Source organism: Sus scrofa, unplaced genomic scaffold, assembly GCF_000003025.6.
Source record: "Sus scrofa isolate TJ Tabasco breed Duroc unplaced genomic scaffold, Sscrofa11.1 Contig2471, whole genome shotgun sequence".
NCBI classification, from domain to species: Eukaryota; Metazoa; Chordata; class Mammalia; order Artiodactyla; family Suidae; genus Sus; species Sus scrofa.
The window spans coordinates 2,515,184-2,536,291 of NW_018085100.1; the positions used below are offsets into that span (position 1 = coordinate 2,515,184).

The following is a 21,108-nucleotide window of genomic DNA, read 5'->3' on the forward strand; positions in this document are numbered from 1 at the left end:
TCTGCATTTGTCTGTGTGTTTACCACCACCAATGAGTTTGCAAGCTATTATGTACGTTTGTTCCATATTCCATTTCCAAAGCAGCAGCGGATAAAGTTGAGGGTCTAGATGAGCAGTCTGACTCCTTCCAGGGAGAAATGGAGCTGGGCTTGATCGCCTGCTCACTCTGCACCAAGCAGGGGGTGACCTATAAGAAGTGCTGGCACACCCATTTGCAACTTCAACTGTGTCCTCAGTAGTCCCCAGGAGATGGTGCAAATGCTGTCCTCCAGCCCCCAGAGACAAGTGAGTTGGAAGCTACAACCTGGATTAGCAGTTGGAAAATTGGAGCCCTAGATTGTGGGTCAAACCCTTTGCTCTGCTAGGAGCAAATTGTTTCCCTCCAGATGTCTCCTGCTGGGCTGGGGTGCGGTTTATTGTGGCCGTGTCTCGGATTTTCCTACCAATTAGGGTTTTGGCATGTCCTCACTTTCTGGTATGCAGGAGCCCCTCCGTGTTTGTATTTTGAGTGATGGGGACTGTGTCTGTGGGGAAAGGGAGAGGTCAAGGCACCTAGTCCACTGTGTTACTAGTGTCACTCGGAGTCTTCCAAACGAGTGTTTATGTTGGGTTGTTTGACTTTTTTCTTTATAATTTTTAAAGTGAAGACAATTATTGATTATTCAATCTTTATTCTTTTCTAGTATTGCTATTTATTGTTAAAACATCCCTCTCACCACACTATAGTGTCATCTCACTAAATTTTATTTAGCATGTTTTTATTTTCATTACAAAATAGCCAATTTTTCTCTGTTGATTTTTTTATCCCCAAGTTATTTAATAAATGAAGCTGAGTTCTGTGAAGAGACCTAGTAAGTGACAGCAGTTTACGTCTATGTTTCAGATTTAGTTGTACATGATTTGAGGACTCATCCTTTTGTCCTTAGCAGACGAATGCCTGTGTTGATCTTTATCATTTTCGTTGAACTCCGTGTACCGATAGGGCTTTGAGCACCCAATTAGGATGACAGACATTTCGAATTCTCAAGTTGAAGCCTGTAGCAACTGTGGAGGAAGAGTCTCTGGGCTCCTCACCTGGTCTGAGATGCTCCAGCTTGTTAACTGCGTTCTGGGTTGCTCTAGAGATCCAGACCAGGCACTCTTCCGGCAACTCCCAGGAAAGGAAACCCATTGCTAATGGAGCTCTACAATTCTAGTAGAATTCCAGATCCATCCGACAAACAGATTTATAATAATTTCATAGAATGTATTCTGAGTATTTTAAATCTTGGCTTGTTCCAAACAAAATTTTAAGAAAGCATCTTGATTTAATATCTCTGGAAATTCATAGTTTATTTGCTCGACACAAGGACTTGGATGTCTTGGATCTTTTCAGATTTTCACTTCTAAATAACTTCCCATTTGTTAAATTATTTGAGCCTTTATACAGATGTTTATCAAATATATGTTTATCCTTTCCTCTGCTTTCTCCCTTTTAGAAACATGTGCAAAATCAGATATAGAAATTGAGAATGGATTTTTTTCTGAAAATATATTTACATATCCCTTAAATAAACAAACACAATATAAGTGTAAACCAGGATATGTAACAGCAGATGGCGCAACTTCAGGATTAATCACATGTCTGCAAAGTGGATGGTCAGCTCGACCTGTGTGCATTAGTAAGTAATTGATTATTTTAGTATTCATTACCCTGATGATCACTGTACAGAGTTTACCTTAAACTTTTTTTTTTTTTTGCGGGGACGGGGGGCTGGGGTTGTGGGGCAGTGAGGTGTTGATGCAGTCACTTGGCTGAGTTTGAAAACATAAATTACAAAATACTGAGAAAACGTATATTATTTTTTGCCTTTTACGACTAATTACTAGTCGGATAGAATATCATTGCACCCTCAGTTCAAGGATTTCTCACTTTAAAACATCCTGTGATTTAAAAACTAATTTAGTTAAGGACGCTTGCCTGTTTTCTGGTGTAAACTCATTTATTTTTAGCTGAAGCCTTTTGCCACTTGTACCTGTTTTTAGTTTAGGAGATTTTGTTAGAGTCTTCCTCCTAAAGATAAAATTTATATTTTTAAGTGACAATATGTGTTTGTGGTACATAATTTTCAAAGAGTATAATCTCTATGATTTATATGTTGAAACTGTAGAGTAGGTCCTCTTGTGAAAAATCCTCCTAGAAAATCTTCATAAACATCTAGTTAGTGGGGACAGAGGAACTGCAATGGGGCCAGATGCTGCTGTGCTAAAACGTTTTCCTATGCGCCACACAGATGCTATGATGATTTTCTAAGATCAGTTCGCTGAGCTGATCTTTTTCTTCCCAAACCACAGGGTGATATTTTTGAAATGATATGTCTAAAATAACTATTTCTATGGTTCTCATTTTCTTTTCTTTTTTTTTTTTTTTTCCTGTCTACCCTTACTATGGGCACAAGACGAGAAAATAACAGTGGCCCATATCAAACTCATTTTCTGCTAATGTGTGACCAGTTTTCTGTTCCAGCACTCTTTGTATGGAACAGAAAACTCTCTATTATTATTATTTTTTTTTTTTTTTGGTCTTTTTGCCTTTTCTAGGGTCGCTTCTGCGGCATATGGAGGTTCCCAGGCTAGGGGTCAAATCCGAGCTGTAGCCGCTGGCCTACGCCAGAGCCACAGCAACGCGGAATCCGAGCCATGTCTGCGATCTACCCCACAGCTCATGGCAACACTGGATCCATAACCCACTGAGCAAGGCCAGGGATCGAACCCACAACCTCATGGTTTCTAGTCGGATTCGTTAACCACTGCACCATGACAGGAACTCCCTCTATTATTATTTTTTAATAGTGTAGTTTTGCTTTACTTTTAAAAAGTTTTAAGCTATCTGGATACATGGCATGTTATGAAATTTTACATAAATTATTTAAACTTTATTAACATCACTTTATTGTAGTTTCAGCGAAAACTAAGACTATTCTTTAACATTTTACTTTCTTATAACTAATTACAAATGATGGAACTATCTCTGCATACAACCTTGATAAGTATAAAAGAATACACAGCTATTAGAAATATATTTTGGAAAGCAAAATCAGCATATGCACTTTAAAAATTAGTGTGTTTTAAAGTAGAGTTTTGTACAATGTTTAAAAGTTTATATCCCTTGTTGAAAATTAGTCTTTTTATTCAATTAATCCCTTTTCCTCTGGCATACATGTCACAACTGCTAGTAAATTTTGCCTATTAATTCAGAAAATGCTATTCTACTTTGCTAAAAATAGTATAATACATCTGTAATAGCCTGTTTTATTACTAGCATGGGATAAATGCAAAAGTAAAATTAATTAGAGGAAAACGTTTGGAAAAGAAATTTTTCGAGAGATTAAGTATGGAGAAAAATGTGTAGAAACCTATTTTGTTTAGTAACTATTTCAGGACAGTGATCTATCACTGGTATTCTTAGCTTATTTTTATATTATACTTAATTTATTAGGACATACTAACTGATAAAGCTCCTTCTCCCCTGGCCTGCAACTTAATCAGATTGTCCACTAAATAATTTTAGAAATCAAATGTGTGATTCCACTACCCCTTAGAGTCCTGCGATGCGCCAGTACCTGAGAATGCCAGAATCAAGAGTGATGGCACGTGGTTTAAGCTCAATGACACAGTGGACTATGAATGCCAGCAAGGGTTTGAGAGCCGAAATGGAGACACTGCAGGATCCATTGTGTGTGGTGAAGACGGATGGTCTGATAAGCCTGCTTGTTACGGTAAGGACTGTTTTTTCAGATGTTCGTTTTTTCAAGGTGAACAAAATTAGCAATAATAGTCAAAATGTTTCATTTTTACCAGATTTGACTGATCTCGAGTGCTTTTTAAGGAACAATGGTTAAAATCAAGATGCTTCCTTCTTATTTAATGTAAACTGGCAGGAGGGGAAGTTTTGAAGTCCAAAGACGAACTCATTACCCAAATTAGAGTGTCTTACAATCTCTGCAGCTAGTTTGCTCCTGAGTTTCTGCTTTACCGCTCCTACCTGGAGTGTTAACTTCAACAGGTCCTGAGAGGAGCTCTTTATTTTCTGACTTTGACAAGATCTAAGGACTGTGACATGGACCCCTTTTATGTTTCCAACCAGTGGTCTCTTTTCCAGAGTCAGAAACAGGACTTCCGTCTGTGGGAAACTGCGTGATGTCGAGTGTTGCAAGGCAAGGGACCAGTATGTGCCCACATCTGACTACAGAACAGTTTTGGGGAAAGAGTGAAGCGAAAGGTTCCACTGAAGATGTTATGGCCTGAGGCTGGATAGGAGGCAAAGAAGAGATTATAGAGGTTATTTCAGGGCATGTTAACAGCTGGATTAATTTTATGACTGAGGAAAGGTCTTAAGGAATTTTAAGGAAAGGAGATATCATTTTATTTGGATTTTTGGAAGTTTTTTTCCTGTATGTGTGCTTGTGGTGGCAAGAGAAGAAATGAGAGTCTATGTAAAGTGATGAAGACTGGGAATAGGATGGGTGGAGGCTGAAGAGGGCAGAGGATAGATTCAAGGTGTGTTTGGTGGCAGAAGACACAAGCAGTCTTCCTAAGTGTTGGGTGTCAAAAAGAGCAATGGCCAAGGGACTCGCGTGTTTGTTTTCCACTTTTTTGTGAGGAAGCAGGCAAATGGAAATGACTGTGTGAGGCGATACCGGCAGGAGAGAGAACAATTTGAGAAGAACATCACAACTTTTGACTTGGAAATATTATAGTTGGGCTGCCCATGGACCATAAAAATTGAATATGGTAACTACAGAGTTGAATATATGTGTGTAGCCAGGAGGTACATGTGTGAGATTATCATTTTATAAAAGATGACATCAAATTGGAAAAGAATGTAGAATGAAAAGAGAAGAGAGTTCACGACTGAACTGAAGCATTCCAACATCTAGGTGTCACACAGAAAAAGAATAGATGGCAATGGGGATAGAAAAAAGGAAGACTCAGAGAATTTAAGGGGAAACGTCAGAATGAATGTTACCTAGATGTGGACAGAAGAAAATGATTAAAGGAAAAAGAAGTATAGTAGGTCGACTAGTGGCAAATCCTATGGAGTCGGCCCGGATAGGTTCTACATCCAATTCTAAGCATGTATCTGAGGGTAACAACCAAGCCCATTTAAAGCTTTGTTTACTCTTCCTTACGTAAAGTGGATTTGTATTTACAAATGTTCCAATATGTCAAATGATTTTGGTTGTCAGACTAAATTATTCATGGAAAGCTCTTGCCACAGTGCCTGCCATACAATTAATTCAAGGAAATTGTAATCTGCTTACATTACTAGAATAGTTACAGTGGTGAATATTTCAAATTAATTCCAGTTAGAAGACTGTAAAAATGTGGATTTGGCTACATGGAGGCCAACAGTAACTGTAACAGAGTTTTGGGTGGAGAAGACAGGGGAAAACCTACATAGAACCTACTGCAGAAATGATTAGCAAGAAACTTAATACAGCAAGTGGACAATCTCTCAAAAGATTTGATTATGGCAGAGAATGGGAGATTCAGAATATTGCTGAGGAATTATGCACTGAGGGAGGATTTTTTTATATATATGAAAGGTATCAGGGTACACTGAATTCTGATGAGGTTGTACTGGAGAGGGAAGCAGGCAGAGACTGAACACATGAGGTTCCCTGCAAAGGTAGAGGTAAAGGATCCATTGCTCCTGAGAAAGTACTGGGCTTTGGTGGCAATGGGTCTACTTCCAACTTTCTATCAGGAGGAAGGAAGGAAAATGGATGTATAAATCTAATGTTGCCAAGAAGCCGGCAATGATGGCTTCTATTTTCTTTTGATGTAGGAGACAAAGTCATGTGAGATTGAGTGGTGCATGGAGGAAGGAGGAGAAGGAACACTAGGCAAAGTAAAAAGATTTAAAATAGAGACTTTGGACAGACACACTGAGTAAGTTTATCATAGCAGTGAGACAGGCTTTTTAACAGGGTCGAGGGACAGCTAATTTCATTTTTCAGGCTGCCAGCAGTTACTAAAATGTGCTAGAGGTAGGCTACAAGAAAATAGGGAAAGATACAAACAGAGGGTCTGCCTTTCAAGAAGAGCTTTCATTCCAGTAGGGGGAAAAATAATGAATTAAGCTAAATAATGGACCCCAAAGCTAAAAATATTCTGGTATATTTTTATGTAATTGTTTTCAAGGAAACGAAATAATCCAAACACTTTAAAAATAGGAGGGGACTGACTGAGGCTCTAGTTTCTATAGGAATGCAGCAATGTAAAGAATTCGCACAGAGGAAGGGGTCTGTGCAACACCAAAGAACTTGACATATTTTAAGAATTCAAAGAATGCAGAGTCTGGAGTCTAAAATGATAGGGGAAGAGAGATGTAAGATGATCTTGAACATGCAGTCAACGGATGGATTATAAACAGTTTGGGTTTTATTCTAAGTAAAGGGGAGACTTTGAAGATGATCACAGATATCCTAAGTCATTATATTCATATAAATACAGCACTTGGATAAAGCCAACAGCCAGGAGCTTTTTGTTGTTGTTGTTGTTGATATTAAGGCAATATATTACACAGTGTGATGATGAAAATATTTTATATATTATAAGCACAAAATATATTACTAAAGATATATCCAAATGAATGAATTGGTATGTACAAGATTGGAATACAATTTTAGAAAGGACTCTCAGTCGTTCTCATCAAGAGTGACCTACCCCGAAAATAAGAAACCATAAACCAAAACAGTAAGTGTAATAGACATACATAAAAAAGAAAAAGCAACCCAAACACAACACCAAAGATAGTTAGCAAGTTGCAAGAGAAGACAGCAAAAGAAGGGAAGGAAAAGAATAAAAGACTGAAAGTAACAACTCAAAGCAGTTAACAAAATGGCAATAAATACATACTTATCCATAATTACACTAAATGTCAATGGATTAAATGCTCCAACCAAAAGTCACGGACTGGCTGAGTGGATACAAAAACAAGACCCATATATATATGCTGTTTACACAAGACTCACTTCATAGCCAAGGATACATACAGACTAAAAGTGAGAGGATGGAGGAAGATATTGCATGCAAAGAGACATCGAAGGAAAGCAGGAGTAGCAATACTATATCAGACAAAATAGACTTTAAAATAAAGAAAATCACAAGAGACAAAGGACACTACTTAATAATTAAAGGATCAATCCAAGAAGACTTAACAATTATAAACATATGTGCACCTAACATAGGAACACCTCAATATAGAAGACAACTGCTGTCAGCCATAAATGGAAAAATCAACAGCAACACAATAATAGTGGGGGACTTTAACTCCCCACTTACATCAAGAGACAAATCATCCAGACAGAGAATCAACAAGGAGACACCAGCCTTAAACTATACCCTAGACCAGATAGATTTAACTGATATTTATAGAACATTCCATCTCAAAGCAGAAAAATATACATTCTTCTCAAGTGCACATGGAACATTCTCCAGGATAGATCATATCTTGAGCCACAGATCAAGCCTCGGTAAATTTTAAAAAGTTGAAATTATCCCATGCATTTTCTCCAAACACAATACTATGAGACTATAAGTCAACTACAAGAAAAAAAAACAGCAAAAAATACAAACTCCTGGAAGCTAAACAATACGCCACTGAACAACCAGTAGATCATTAAAGAAATCAGAGGAAATCAAAAGATGCTTAGAGACAAATGACACCAGAGATACCACAACCCAAAACCTATGGGATATAGCAAAAACAGTTCTGAGAGGAAAGTTTATAGCAATAGAGTCTTACCTCAAGAAAGAAGAAAAAGCTCAAATAAACAACCTAACCTCACACCTAAAACAATTAGAGAAGGAAGAAGAAAGCCCAAAATTAGCAGAAGGAAAGAAATCATAAAGATCAGAGCAGAAATAAATGAAATAGACACCAAAAAAAAAAAAAAAAAAAAAAAAAAAGATCAATGAAAGCAAAAGTTGGTTCTTTGGAAAAATCAACAAAATTGATAAACCTTTAGCCAGACTTATCAAGAAAAAAAGGGAGAGGGCTCAAATCAATAAAATTAGATATGGAAAAAAAGGAGGATTACAACTGGCTCCACATAAATAAAAAGGGTCATAAGATACTACTATAAGCAACTATACGCCAATAAAATGGATAACCTAGAAGAAATAGATGGATTCTTACAATGGTACAACCTACCAAGACTGAAACAGGAAGAAATTGAAAATATGAATAGATTAATCACAAGTACCAAAGTCAAATATGTGAATAAAAACCTTCCAAAAATCAAAAGTCCAGGACCTGATGACCTCACAGGTGAATTCTATCAAACATTCAGAGAAGAGTTAACACCTATGCCTCTGAAACTCTTTCAAAAAATTGCAGAGGAAGGGATACTCCCAAACTCATTCTATGAGGCCACCATCACCCTGATAGCAAAACCAGACAAAGATACCACAAAAAAAAAGAAAACTACAGGCCAATTTCACTGATGAACACCGATGCAAAAATCCTCAACAAAATACTAGCAAACCGCATCCAACAATATATTAAAAGGACTGTACATCATGATCCAGTGGGATTTATCCCAGGGATGCAAGGGTTCTTCAATATCCGCAAATCCATCAGTGTGATACACCACATTAACAAACTGAAGAATAAAAACCATAAGATCCCCTCAATAGATGCAGAAAAAGCCTTTGACAAAATCCAACACCCATTTCTGATAAAAACCCTTCAGAAAGTGGGCACAACAGGAACCTACCTCAACATGATAAAGGCCATATATGACAACCCCACAGCGAACATCATTCTCAATGGTGAAAAGCTGAAGGAATTCCCCCTGAGATCAGGAAGAAGACAAGGATGTCCGCTCTCACCACTACTCTTCAACATAGTTTTGGAAGTCCTAGCCATGGCAATCAGAGAAGTAAAAGAAATAAAAGGAATCAAATTGGAAAGGAAGAAGTAAAACTATCACTATTTGCAGATGACATGACACTATACCTGGGAAACCTTAAAGACAGCACCAGAAAACTGTTTGAGCTCATCCATGAATTTGGTAAAGTCACAGGATACAAAATTAATACACAGAAACCAATTGCATTTCTGTACACTAACAATGAAAGAACAGAAATAGAAATCAGAGAAACTATCCCATTTACAATTGCATCGAAAAGAATAAAATACCAGAGTTCCCATCACGGCGCAGCAGAAATGAATCCAACTAGGAACCATGAGGTTGAGGATTCGATCCCTGGCCTCGCTCAGTGGGTTAAGGATCCAGCGTTGCTGTGAGCTGTGGTGTAGGTCACAGACACGGTTCGGATCCCGTGCTTCTGTAGCTGTGGTGCAGGCTGGCAGCTGCAGCTCCGATTGGACCCCTAGCCTGGGAACCTCCGTGTGCCATGGGTGCAGCCCTAAAAAGACAAAAAGTCAAAAGAAAAAAAAAAAATGGAACAGATGATCCTATCTAAAAAAACAGAAGCAGATCATGGCCAAGGAGAACAGACTTGGGATTCCCAGGGGGGGAAGGGGATGGATGGGTATTTTGGGTGTTTTGTGGATGCAAACTGTTATATTTGGAATTGGATGGGCAATAGAGCCCTACTGTACAGCACAGGGAAATGCATGTGATTGGGTCACTTTGCTATATATACAGCAGAACTTGAAACATTGTAAATCAACTAACTTTAATAAAAATTAAAAAATTTTTTAAATTCAGGAAAGTTTTTTTAAAAAGAGTGACCTACCCAACTAAGCTAAAACTCAATATTAAAACAATAACAAAAGCAAATTTATTTAATTATTTTGTGGCATTAATTTTTAACAAATTAACTTTTATCTATTTTATGATTATGTATTAATACTTAACTTTTAGATAGTATGAGTTTTATTTTTACTGTGATTCTAATTTTTCAATTCCATTTTCAATTTCAGAAATTAATTAGTAAGATAGATTTCAAATAAGAAAAATATAATTTTTTTTTTTTTTGTCTTTTGTCTTTTGTTATTTGTTGTTGTTGTTGTTGTTGCTATTTCTTGGGCCGCTCCCACAGCATATGGAGGTTCCCAGGCTAGGGGTCGAATCGGAGCTGTAGCCAACGGCCTACGCCAGAGCCACAGCAACGCGGGATCCGAGCCGCGTCTGCAACCTACACCACAGCTCACGGCAACGCCAGATCGTTAACCCACTGAGCAAGGACAGGGACCGAACCTGCAACCTCATGGTTCCTAGTCAGATTCGTTAACCACTGCGCCACGACAGGAACTCCAGAAAAATATAATTTTTGATAATATGTAACTATCACAAATTTCACCCATTTTTAAGGATAATTTGGCACATTCCTAATTTTAATCAGAATAAAAATACATTAATAGTTGCTGTAAATTATATTTATAATAAGAGTAAATAGGTATAAACTAAATAGATACTCAAGACTCCTAAAATATGCCTATGTTGTCTTGAAAATGTTTGATCATTTTGTTAATGTTTCAATTTGATCATGCTTCAGTTTGATTTCTTCACTTGAAAAATTAAGCAATTTTTAATGTTTCTGTAAGGGGGACTACTTGTATGTTTTGAGAATACAAAAAAATGTTAACATTACATTTTATAAATGTCTGTAATAAAAATCAGATCTGCTATAAACAAGTTGACTTTACCAATAAATGATCAGGACATGTATATTGCAGTTTAATATGGATGTTTCTCAGAAAGTCCCTTGTGAATGTAGAGGCCCCTTTGTATATGCAGTACCCAGCACCTCATTTTTACTGGACACATATAAAATTTACTTTGGCCCTGATTAATTACATACTCACTCAGTTATTTGACCTTTTTATAGAAAGAGAATGTATTACTCCTGGAATAAAAAGCTATTTAGATGCTGAACCCAAACATAACAAATTCAAAGTTGGAGGCGTGTTGAAATTCCACTGCAGAGAAAGACGTGTGATGCTTGGAGCAGATTCAGTTCAATGCTACCACTTTGGATGGTCCCCTAATCTTCCAACATGTAAAGGTAAATATTTATCATACAGTTGCTGGAACAAGAGTTAGAATTTTGGATATCAACCATTTTTTCCCCCTCTCTTAATTTTCTGTCCACTTCCAATGCATCTGTTATCTAATACATTAAGCCAGAGATATACCCAAGAACGTGTGTTAGGTAGTAGTTACTTTAGATTCCTTTATTTTAAAAAATAAGCTCCAGGGAGTTCCCATAGTGGCTCAGCAGAAATGTTACTGACTAGTATACATGAGAATGCAAGTTCGATCCCTGGCTTTGCTCAGTGGGTTAAGGATCCGTGTTGCTGTGAGCTGTGATGTAGGTCACAGACGCGGCTTGGATCTGACATTGCTGTGGCTGTCGTTAGGCCATTGGCTACAGCTCCGATTCAACCCCTAGCTGATAAACTCCATATGCCATGAGGGCACCCCTAAAAAGACAGTCCATCGATCAATTGATCAATAATATAAATTTAAAAAAATAAAAAACAAGAAACTAAGCTCTAGTTGCTCATGAAATGTATACTGGAAGCCTCCATAGATACATATGAGGAGCCCGATACAGAGAGGCTTCTTTTGTTAGTTTTCCTTTTGCTCTTAATTCTTCCATGAATATTGGACATTTTATATAACATGGGCCTTACCTCAAGTTTCATCAAGTACATCTCAACAATTTTCAAGCTACTTACAGTCATTTCAGTCACGTGTGGATTAACCAAAGTAAACATTTGTTGATCAAATGCTTGTCTCAAATGATAGTATTTTTTCAAAAAGGTTTGATGCAACGTTTTCATAGAATAAGAATATTGCTATAATTTACACACCCATATTGATTAATTGGTTTGCCTACATATTAAGAGTATCTACATGATTGAACATGTTTTCTGAGCTTACATAGACTTCCAGTATGCTAGCTCAGGATAGGTAATAGAACTATGAAACCTGAGTCTGGTGTAAACACCATTCTTTTTTCACTGTTTAAGAATGCTAAAATAAATTACAGAATAATTAAACTAATTAATGAAAAACTCTGCATTTGTTGGATTTTTAAGTTACAAAGTGAGCAACGTAACCATTATTTACACAGTATTTCTACAGCAGGGCAAGTAAAATCCTGTGCTCCACCCCCTCAACTCCTCAATGGGGAAGTTAAAGAAACACAGAAAGGAGAATATCAACACAGTGAGGTGGTGGAATACGTTTGCAATCCTAGATTTCTGATGAAGGGCTCTCATAAAATTCAATGTGTTGATGGAGAATGGACAACCTTGCCTGTGTGTATTGGTAATGTATTAAAAAGAGTAATACTTAAAGGTAAAAATCAACACTTTGCGTTTATATTCATATAAACAGCTAAAGGATATTTAAAGACGAACATATTATTGTGAAATTTTCACAGAGGAGGAGCGTACCTGTGGAGATATTCCGGACCTCGACCATGGCTATGTCCGGCATTCTGCCCCTCCCTATCACCATGGAGACTCAGTGGAGTTCGGCTGCAATGCATCATTTTCACTGGTTGGACCCAGGTCAATCACCTGTATTAGTGGAAAGTGGACCCAACTTCCTCAGTGCTTTGGTAAGAAGACACTTCTCAAGTTGATGTTTAATTTTTGCCACCATACGGTTGAAATGTAGAGTTGTTGAAAAAGTCAGATCTTAAATTATGATTCCAAACATTGGTGGTTTACAGTTCAATATGTGTCTAAAGAGGAAGAATATAAACTAGCAATGGAACGTTATGACTCTTTCTGCCCTGATACTCACATTGTTTATTTCTACCAATATAAACTTAAATCTTACTTTAGATATTTACATGATATTTTCCTAATTACCAGGAAAATATAACTATCTTTGCAGAAGTCCAAGTTTTGTTTTTGTAGCACTATTTCTTTCAGGACCTTTAAAAGAAGGAAATATGGTTGAAAAATACCCATTTTATATTTTCCTATAGAAATACGCCTCTCTCAAAGCTTCTAACAAGGATAGTTTCTCAGTCTGTTTCAAATGCAGCAAAAAGAAGTTAATGTGCTGGAGGGAGGGTGAGTGCACACCCTATCAGTCAGGTAACTTAGAGGAGACAGGTGGGCTTGGACCAGGAACCTGCCCTGACAGATGCACTTCACTGCGTTGAGTCACCCTGACCTTTGGGGACCAAGTCTTTGTTGACTGACGAAGAGACTCTCTTCTACCTTCTTTCAGTTTTCCCTTGGAAGGAATTATTTATTTCCTAGAGTTTTCCTGGGCCCTACACTCAAAGAGAGCCCTGGATGTCCAGTCTTATTTTTTCATCAGATTTCTAGTCATTAGTTATTCCAAGCAGGAGGTAGGGCTAAGACTCAGGCTGCATGGGAGCAGGATTTTTTTTCACTGATATATTTCCTATACATGAAAGACCACCTGACATTCAGTAGGAGTGGGTTAAATTAATTAATACATTTTATTGCTTATTAATCCCTACATTCTTACTAAATCCATTCCTGTTCAAGATAGTCCCAGTTCTTCAAGATTAAACCTCATCTTTGTCCTCTTCTATCTCCACAAATGACTTCACCTCATTTCATGTGGGGGGAAAAACCCAGGTAACATGCAACATGAAGACGCTCAACTTTTTTTTTCTTTCTTTTTCTTTTCTTTTCTTTTTTTTTTTTTTTTTTTGCTTTTTAGGGCCACATCCGTGGCATGTGGAGATTCCCAGGCTGGGTAGGGGCTGAATCGGAGCTGTAGCTGCTGGCCTACACCACAGCTCACAGCAATGCCAGATCCTTAACCCACTGAGCAAGGCCAGGGGTCAAACTTGCGTCCTCAGTCCTCATGGATGCTAGTCCGACTCTCTAACTGCTAAGCCATGACGGGAACTCCAGCTTTTTATTCTTACGCCAAAACATGTTCTGGTCTCAGAAATTTTCCCTCTTAAGGTTCATCCTCCACCTGCGTTCAGTTTAACATGACCCTCAGCCATAGTAGACCTTATTCCAATTCTCTCCTTATTTTGTAACTCAGGCTAGCCTAGCTTTTTATTCTTCTTACTCTTTATTTTCTCCTAGTGAATAAGTTTGTTTTCCTTTCGGAAACCATGGTGACAACCACCACTGCTCCTTTAACCATACATCTCCCTTCAGTTTCCTTTCCTTGAAGAATACTACCTGTTTTATTTCTCTCAACCCTCTAGGCAAATCCGAAAAATAGGACTCATTCTCAAGCCTCTAGTGTGTTTATGTCATTTTTTTCCAAGAATGCATATGAAATCAGTACTTTTTTTGGCCAGCTACTTAATGTTTCTTTATTTTCTTCATCATCGCTTGACTCATATCACTAACAAATCAGTAACAAATACTGCAAAGACCTATACTGGTATTTTGTCAAATTCAAGAAGGACCTCCACCTGCACTGAGTTTTTGAAATAGGTAGCTATATAAAAACTTTTATAGCTTGTATTTGACTTATACTGGATCCATGAAAACTTGTTATTATGGCATTATAATATTATTGGATTATAAGATGATCTGGTATATAGCATAGCGTCTCAAAAAATCTAAGTACCCATTTTCTTATTCCATGTGTCTGTTGTTTTTGGTAGTCGTGCAAAAGATCTGCTTGATTATTAAGATTCTGTACAATACACCTTAGAGATATCATTATATTTCATTACATTTATTGAAAAAAATGTACTTAAACTAGCAACAATATATTCTATCTCCACAAAAGATTGTTTTTATTTTAATGCTTAAGATTGTGGGTTAAAAATAATATAGGTATTGTGGTGATCATTATATAACTACAGATGTGATCAATTCATTTGAGTAATAAAAAATAAATAATAATAATAATACAGGTATACTCGAGATCAAGAAAAAAATGAATGTGAACATTTGCACAGATAGCAAGTATGGGACCAAATTTAGTTATGTGATGACTATTCACTGTGTAGGTCATCCAAAAATGTTCCAATCCAGAATGCAGAATGTCTTTAGGATGGATATTTTCTCAATTTCAAAAACTGGACACAAGACTCAGGCATCCAGAACGATGCATAATAATTCATTTCGTACAATATGGTCAGTAACAGCTTGGTTGGTGGAATTTATAGACACAAATTGTAATTTCACTGTTATTGACACCATACCTATTTTTGTAGTAATTGTTTGGTTCTTATAATTAGTCTTTTCAAGGGAATATCTTCATCTTTACAGCAACAGATAAACTCAAGAAGTGTAAAGCCTCAAAAATATTTGCATCTGAGGGAAACCTGTTAGATAAGACCGAATTTGACCATAACACCAACCAAAGTTACAAATGTCGGGGAAAATCAGAAAGCAAATACTCAGTCTGTATAAATGGAGTATGGGATCCCAGAGTAAGCTGCAAAGAAGGTAAACTCTTCTTTTTTTTTCTAACTCGTAAAAGTATTGTCTGTGTCTTTCAAAGATATTTAGCTATTTATCATTACAAATAACTTTTTAGTCTGGAAGGTAATTTAGAAACTAACCAAAACACTGTTTCTAAATGTTAATTATATCATGTGCTTTAGTCAGCTATATAATAAAACACCTAGAAACTTGGTGACTTTAAATTAACATCTGGGGAGTTCCAGCTGTGGCTAAGCAGGTTAAGGACCCAACTAGTATCTATGAGGATGCAGGTTCGATCCCTGGCCTCACTCAGTGGGTTAAGGTTCCAACATTGCAGGGGAGGGAGTGGGATGAACTAGGAATTGAGGGTTAATAGATGCAGACTATTGCCTTTGTAGTTAATAAGCAATGAGCTCCTGCTGAATAGCACTGGGAACTATTATCTAGTCACTTATGATGGAGCATGGTGGAGGATAATGTGAGAAAGAGAATGTATGTATGTATGTGTGACTGGGTCACCTTGTTGTACAGTAGAAAATTGACAGAACCCTGTACACCAGCTATAATGGAAAAAATAAAAATCGTTTTTAAAAAAAAGGCTCCAGCATTGCCACGAGACGTGGCTTGGCTCTGGTGTTGCTGTGGCTGTGGTGGAGACCAGCAGCTGCAGCTCCGATTTGATCCCTAGCCCAGGAACTTCCATATGCCACAGATGTGACCCCAAAAAGAAAAACAAATTAATTAATTAATATCTGGGCAGTAGGTGTCCTCATTGCTATGGGAAGGCCATTGCTTCTGACTTCTTATATTACACACAAATGTGTTGATGCCTATGCTTATTATGCATTTGTCCATTTATATTTATGTATCAATGTATATTTATTTATCCATGTGCATTTATGTATCAGTCTATGTATCTATATATCTTTATGTATCTATCTAGTCACCTATTTATCTAGTCGTTTACAACTATCTTGGAAAGTCTTAGGTCTCATTGACACCACCAATTCCAACTGAATAGGTTAATTTCAGTTTTTCACTTTTTTTTTTTTCTAAACCTGCAATGTGTGAAAGTTCCTGGGCCGGGGATCAAACCTGCACCACAGCAGCAACCTGAACTGCTGCAGTGACACCACCAGATCCTTACCCTGCCGAGCCACAAGAGAACTCCCTCAGTTTTTCACATTCGATATCAGTATTTCTCTTCTCTAATTATAGGACACCCTGACTCACTATTCTCAATATTTTTACCAACTTCTACAAGCCTAGAATATACAGAAAGTAGCTTCAAACCAACACAAAAACGAATCAATTATCTAGTGTTTGACATTTTATAATTCTTTAAGGAGACAAATAATATTTATAGGCAGTGAAGTACATGTATTCTTCTACATTTTCTTGTAGAAGCTTTATGGTTTTATATGTATATTTAGGTATATCCATCTTATACTAACTTTTGAGTATTGCATAATATAGAAGTTGATTTTTTTATATATGGATATCCTATTGTTTTAGCAATATGTGTGGAAAAGACTTTGAAATGAAAATCAGTTTACCGTAGAAGTGTTCATTTATTTCTGTACTTTGTCTTCTGTTCATTTATCCATTTATCTATCTTTATTCCTGCCAAATTGCCTTTATAACTAGCTTTTTAGTAGACTTAAAGTCTGATATATAGTCTCCAAGTATGTTTCTCCTATTCAGAATTGTTTTATTAACATGGAAATTTCAGGGAAAGCTTCTCAATTTTTATGAAATATCTGTTTCTATATGGAAAGGGATGGATTCATAATGGAAAACAAATTAGGGGAGAACTGAAATCTTTTCCATACTGAGTATGCACGTCATAAACTTGATGTATCTCCTTAATTACTGACTTCTGCTTCTATTTTTTCGGTAATGCCTTACGTAAAACATGTACCATTCTAAAAAAAAATTTAGAATTTACATGTGAGCTTACCTGGTATGTAGTTTGCTTTTTTTTGAAGTTTCCCTTGATGAAGGATTCAATTTCGTTATTAGGTAGTGTGCTATTCACAGTTGCTATTTTTTTTTTTTTGTCAGTATGTGAAAGTTGTATTTTTCAAGAAATATCTCCATTTTACCTAACTTATGAAATTAATTGCTATACAATTCATTCTAACAATTACTTAATATTATCCTATTTTGCTTTTAATTATATAGTATATTTGGTAACATCACTTCTTTCATTCTTGGTGTTGGTAGTTGCTTCCTCTTTTATTTTGATCATTCTTTCCTAGAGTTTTGTTTTTCACTATTATTAATATTTTCATTGTGATGATCATTGTACAACGATAAATGTAATAAATTCATTGAGTAGTAAAAAAAAAAGAAAGTTGGAAAAAAAAGAAAAGAGAAATGAAAAAAAAAACAAACAAAAATATTTTCAAATAACCAATTTTAACACCCTTACTTTTCTCCATTTCCTCTTTTGTCTAATGTGTAGCTTTGTTAATATTCACCATTTTTAGCTTTGTTAATTGTCTCTGTTTTCTCTATTCATCTTTCTCAATATTCTCTCTTTTGTGGACTTAATTTTCCTACCTTCTAATTACTTGATTTTAATTTTATCTCATTTCTTAAGATAAAAATTTAAAACACTGATTTCAGCCCTCCAACTTAAAAATATAAACCTGTAAAACACTTTTTGTCCCTTCTAAGTACTGCTTTAGATATCTCAAAAATATATACATTTTATTTTCATTTAATTCTATGTGAAATATTTTCTTTTTTTTGGTCTTAATTTTTTTACTATTATTTTTTAACTGAGAGTTGCAATGTTTATTTCAAGTTTCTCTTGTTTTGTTTGCGGGTTTTTTTGGGTTTTGGGGTTTTTTTTAATTTATTTTACATTTTTATTATTCAAATGAATTTATCACATCTGTAGTTGTATAACGATCATTCACAGGATTTCCATCCCATGAACCAAGCACATCCCCCCAACTCCCAAACTGTCTCCTCCAGAGACCATAAGTTTTTCAGTGTCTGTGAGTCAGGATCTGTTCTGCAAAGAAGTTCAGTCTGTCCTGTTTTCAGATTCCACATGTCAGTGAAAGCATTGGATGTTGGTGTCTCATTGTATGGCTGCCTTCACTTAGCATGATAATTTCCAGATCCATCCATGTTGCTAAAAACGCTGGTATTTCGTTCCTTTTAATGGCTGAGTAATATTCCAGTGTGTGTATGTACCACCTCTTCTGGATCCACTCCTCTGTCGATGGACATTTAGGTTGTTTCCATGTCTTGGCTATTGAAAATTGTGCTGCAGTGAACATCAGAGTACATGTGTCTTTGCGAGTCATGGTTTTCTCTGGATAGGTGCCCAGGAGTGGGATTGCTGAATCAAATGGTAGTTGTATTTTGAGTTTTCTGAGGAATCTCCATATTGTTTTCCACAGTGGTTGCACCCATTTACAATCCCACCAACAGTGTACTAGGGTTCCTTTTTCTCCACACCCTCACCAACACTTCTTGTTTGTAGACTTTTGGATGATGGCCATTCTGGCTGGTGTAAGGTGGTACCTCATTGTGGTTTTGATTTGCATTTCTCTAATAATGAGTGATGTTGAACATCTCTTCATGTGGTTGTTGGCCATCTGTATGTCTTCTTTGGAGAATTGTCTATTTAGGTCTTCTGCCCATTTTTCGATGGGGCTGTTTGTTTTTTTTTTTTTTTTTTTGGTATGGAGCTGCAGAAGGTGTTTATAAATTTTGGAGATTAATCCCTTGTCAGTTGATGCACTTGCAAAGATATTCTCCCATTCTGTGGATTGTCTTTTCGTTTTGTTTAGGGTTTCCTTTGCTGTGCAGAAACTTGTAAGTTTGATTAGGTCCCATTTGTTTATGTTTGTTTTTATTGTCAATACTCTAAGAGGTAGATCTGAGAAGATGTTGCTGTCGTTTATGTCTATGTTTGGCCTATGTTTTCCTCTAAGAGTTTTATAGTGTCTGGTCTTATATCTAGGTCTTTAATCCATTTGGAGTTTATTTGTGTGTGTGGTGTTAGGGAGTGTTCTCATTTCATTCTTTTCCATGTGGCTGTCCAGTTTTCCTAGCACCACTTATTGAACAAGCTGTCCTTTCTCCACTGTATATTCTTGCCTCTTTTTTCATAGATGAGCTGGCTGTAGGTCGGTGGGTTTAATTCTGGGCTTTCTTATCCCGTTCCACTGATCTATATGTCTGTCTTTGTGCCAGTGCCATATGGTTTTGATGATTGTTGCTTTGTAGTATAGTCTGAAGTCAAGGAGCCTGAATCCTCCAGCTCCATTTTTCTTTTTCAGGATGTCTTTGGCTCTTCTGGGTCTTTTGTGCTTCCAAACAAACTTTAAAATATTTTGTTCGAGTTCTGTGAAAAATGTCCTTGGTAATTTGATAAGGATTGCATTGAATCTGTAGATTGTCTTGGGTAGTGTAGCCATTTTGATGATATTGACGCTTCCAATCCAAGAGCACGGTATAGCTTTCCATCTATTTGGGTCATCTTTGATTTCTTTCATCAGTGTCAAGTAGTTTTCAAGAGTACAGGTCTTTTGTCTCTTTAGGTAGGTTTACTCCTAGGTATTTTTTTTCTTTTGGATGCAATGTTAAATGAGATTGCTTCCCCAATTTCTCTTTCTGCTCTTTCATTGTTATTGTATAGAAATGCTGTCGGAGTTCCCGTCATGGCGCAGTGGTTAACGAATCCGACTAGGAACCATGAGGTTGCGGGTTCGGTCCCTGCCCTTGCTCAGTGGGTTAACGATCCAGCGTTGCCGTGAGCTGTGGTGTAGGTTGCAGACGCGGTTCGGATCCCGCGTTGCTGGGGCTCTGGCGTAGGCCTGTGGCTACAGCTCCGATTAGACCCCTAGCCTGGGAACCTCCATATGCCGCAGGAGCAGCCCAAGAAATAGCAAAAAGACAGAAAAAAAAAAAAAAAGGAATGCTGTCGATTTCTGTGTATTAATTTTGTATCCTGTGACTTTACCAAATTCATGGATGAGCTCAAACAGTTTTCTGGTAGAGTCTTCAGGACTCTCTATGTATAGTATCATGTCATCTACAAATAGTGATAGTTTTACTTCTTCCTTTCCAATTTGGATTCCTTTTATTTCTTTTCCTTCTCTGACTGCCATGGCTAGGACTTCCAAAACTATGTTGAAGAGTAGTGGTGAGAGCAGACATCCTTGTCTTCTTCCTATCTCAGGGGGAATTCCTTCAGCTTTTCACCATTGAGAATGATGTTCGCTGTGGGGTTGTCATATATGGCCTTTATCATGTTGAGGTAGGTTCCTGTTGTGCCCACTTTCTGAAGGGTTTTTATCAGAAATGGGTGTTGGATTTTGTCAAAGGCTTTTTCTGCATCTATTGAGGGGATCTTATGGTTTTTATTCTTCAGTTTGTTAATGTGGTGTATCACACTGATGGATTTGCGGATATTGAAGAACCCTTGCATCCCTGGGATAAATCCCACTGGATCATGATGTACAGTCCTTTTAATATATTGTTGGATGCGGTTTGCTAGTATTTTGTTGAGGATTTTTGCATCGGTGTTCATCAGTGAAATTGGCCTGTAGTTTTCTTTTTTTTTTGTGGTATCTTTGTCTGGTTTTGCTATCAGGGTGATGGTGGCCTCATAGAATGAGTTTGGGAGTATCCCTTCCTCTGCAGTTTTTTGAAATAGTTTCAGAAGGAGAGGTGTTAGCTCTTCTCTAAGTGTTTGATAGAATTAGCTTGTGAAGCCA

General features: G+C 36.9%; 1 protein-coding gene across 6 annotated transcripts in view; it reads left to right on the top strand.

Moving 5' to 3' along the window:
- CFH (complement factor H) overlaps nt 1-21,108 on the top strand; it is a 102,309-nt gene that overhangs the window by 46,517 nt on the left and 34,684 nt on the right. For 3 of the 6 annotated variants that reach the window (XM_021081844.1, XM_021081842.1, NM_214281.2), the window contains 6 exon segments: nt 1,479-1,661; nt 3,582-3,758; nt 10,849-11,025; nt 12,111-12,296; nt 12,412-12,591; nt 15,206-15,385. In XM_021081844.1, coding sequence (XP_020937503.1) covers nt 1,479-1,661; nt 3,582-3,758; nt 10,849-11,025; nt 12,111-12,296; nt 12,412-12,591; nt 15,206-15,385 — 1,083 coding nt within the window. 6 annotated transcript variants of the gene reach the window in all.